Raw genomic sequence first — 3048 nt, 5'->3', positions numbered from 1 at the left:
CGCTTTTTCTGAGGGAACAGGGGATTTTGCAGGCTCTGATGTCACAGGAGATTTTGGCTTTTCAGATTCTGCCTTTTCCGATAGAACAGGGGATTTTGCAGGTTCTGAGGTGACAGGGGATTTTGATTTTTCAGATTCTGCTTTTTCTGAGGGTACAGGGGATTTTGCAGGTTCTGAGGTGACAGGGGATTTTGACTTTTCAGATTCTGCTTTTTCTGAGGGTACAGGAGATTTTGCAGGTTCTGATGTTACAGGAGATTTTAAATTCTCGGACACTGCTTTTTCTGAGGGTACAGGAGATTTTGCAGGTTCTGATGTCACAGGAGATTTTGACTTTACAGATTCTGCTTTTTCTGAGGGTACAGGGGATTTTGCAGGTTCTGAGGTGACAGGGGATTTTGATTTCTCAGATTCTGCTTTTTCTGAGGGTACAGGGGATTTTGCAGGCTCTGATGTCACAGGAGATTTTGACTTTTCAGATTCTGCCTTTTCCGATAGAACAGGGGATTTTGCAGGTTCTGAGGTGACAGGGGATTTTGATTTTTCAGATTCTGCTTTTTCTGAGGGTACAGGAGATTTTGCAGGTTCTGATGTCACAGGGGATTTTGACTTTACAGATTCTGCTTTTTCTGAGGGAACAGGGGATTTTGCAGGTTCTGATGTTACAGGAGATTGTGATTTTACAGATTCTGCTTTTTCTGAGGGTACAGGAGATTTTGCTGGTTCTGACGTAACAGGGGATTTTGACTTTTCAGATTCTGCCTTTTCCGATAGAACAGGGGATTTTGCAGGCTCTGAGGTGACAGGTGATTTTGACTTTTCAGATTCTGCTTTTTCTGATGGCACGGGGGACTTCGGGGACGTTGTAGGTTCTGATGTCACAGGAGATTTCGACTTTTCAGATTCCGCTTTTTCCGAGTGTACTGGGGATTTGGGAGATTTTGCAGGTTCTGGTGTCACAGGAGATTTGGACTTTTCAGATTCTGCTTTTTCGGAAGGCGAAGGCGAGAGAGCTTGACTAGATTTCACTGATTCTGCTTTCTCTGATGATACAGGTGATTTCGGCGATACACTACTTTCTGTTGTTTCAGTTGTTGATTTTTCTGTTTCTACTTTTTCTGACTTTACTGTTGACACGGTACGGACTGTGGTGACTGATAAGGATTTTTCACATGTTTCATCAGGCGATGGTGAGTGCTCTGATGGGGTAGAGGTCTTAACGCTTACATCTTCAACGTGTTCACTAGGTGATTTAGGTTTTTCAGATAGCACGGGTGACTTTTCGGATTTAGGGGATTCTGATTTATGGGGAGATGTAACTGATTCAGACTTTTCCGATTCAGATTTAACAGAAATAGTTGGGGATTTAGGTGCTTCAGATACTACGGGAGATTTAGCGGTGAGAGTGAGTGCATCATCTGCAGGGATGGGTGATTTGGCATGTTCAGATAAAATTGGGGAAGTTACCTTTTTAGATTCTGTTTTCGAAGGTGATTGAGCTTCAGCAACAGATGCTTCAGATCCTGTAGGTGATTTGCTTGACTTCAACGGTTTTTCCTTTTCAGGGGACCCGGCAGATTTTACAGATTTCTCCGACTCAGCCTTATCGCTGACTTCATCCTCTGCTGGTGAAACACATTTTTCAGAGGCTGTTTTCAATGTTTCAGCCTTATCAAGACCGTCAGCGACTGACTTTTCGTGTTCTGATGGTGTTGAAGCCTTTTCAGATTCGGCCCTTTCAGATTCGGCTTTTTCAGATTCAGCTGGAGTTGTAGCTTTTTCAGACTCGGCCCGTTCCGACTCAGCCTTTTCAGACTCGGCTTTTTCCGATTCAGCTTTTTCAGACTCGGCTTTTTCCGATTCAGCTTTTTCAGACTCGGCTTTTTCCGATTCAGCTTTTTCAGACTCGGCTTTTTCCGATTCAGCTTTTTCAGACTCGGCTTTTTCCGATTCAGCTTTTTCAGACTCGGCTTTTTCCGATTCAGCTTTCTCAGACTCGGCTTTTTCCGATTCAGCTTTTTCAGACTCGGCTTTTTCCGATTCTGCTTTCTCTGATTCTGCTTGAACAGATTCTGTTCTCTCTGATTCTGCTTTTTCCAACTCTGTTTCTTCACTTGTCGTTACGACTGTTTTCACAGATTTTACTGTTCGCACTGTCTCTACAGTGATGATATCCTCTTCAGCTTCTGAAGCTACGTTTTCGACGTCTTCATCAGGCGACTGAGATTTCTCAGCTGTCACGTCTCTGTAATCTGTTTTGAATATCAACTCCTCTTTCACTTCATCTAGACCTGTTCCGGTATCAGCATCTGAATCAGCTTTAGTTTCTTCGGCCTCAGCTTCTGTATGTGTGTCGGAATCGCTGTCTTTCCCTTCGTCATCTGCTTCTTCTCCGGTCTGGTGGTAGCTTTCTGTTAGAGCGCTATGCTCCATTACAATTTTCTCTGGTGAGATCGCTTTGCTTTGCATTACTCTTGCACTATGGCTCGTCGTTCGAACTTCTCTTTTAATCAAGTCTGGTGTGTAGGGTTCTCGGCTTCGGTAAGTCATTGGAGGCTGTACTAACTCGATCCTGCAGGAGGGAGATAAATAACTTTGTCCACCCAGGAAACTACCCCAAGAAGTAGATACAATAACGTAGGAGAAATTTTAAAAGATTTTTCCTATATTTCCGTCCAGTGATTTTTTCTAAGGAAATTTTCTGTATACCAATATATCCTTAACTCATCATTATACGTCTTATTGCAAACAGATGCCAAAAACAAAATAGTATTACTAGAAAAGTATGAAAATGAACCTCCATCTCCATTATTCTCGTGTACCTATACAGATATTATGTATACAATATATGTGAAATGCATTCTAATGAGTCGAAATGCAAGAATGTAATATAAAATATGAGTAGATATTGAAAGTAACGAGTATGATTGTATATAGTAATATACATATACCAACCAACACATCAGGGGGTCCAAAGCGTATCTATCACTCATACATATATATATATATATATATATATGTGTGTGTGTGTGTGTGTGTGTGTGTGTG

The 3048-nt window shown here is 41.9% G+C and overlaps 1 protein-coding gene across 1 annotated transcript in view; it reads right to left on the bottom strand.

Moving 5' to 3' along the window:
* LOC106879116 (neurofilament heavy polypeptide) overlaps positions 1-3048 on the bottom strand; it is a 99555-nt gene that overhangs the window by 12766 nt on the left and 83741 nt on the right. The window contains exon 7 of the mRNA XM_052971074.1: positions 113-2572. Coding sequence (XP_052827034.1) covers positions 113-2572 — 2460 coding nt within the window. The remainder of the gene's footprint in view (positions 1-112; positions 2573-3048) is intronic.

This window comes from Octopus bimaculoides, chromosome 10 (assembly GCF_001194135.2).
Source record: "Octopus bimaculoides isolate UCB-OBI-ISO-001 chromosome 10, ASM119413v2, whole genome shotgun sequence".
NCBI lineage: Eukaryota > Metazoa > Mollusca > Cephalopoda > Octopoda > Octopodidae > Octopus > Octopus bimaculoides.
The sequence above is the reverse complement of the archived record's forward strand: the minus strand, read 5'-3'. Positions and strand labels throughout refer to the sequence as shown.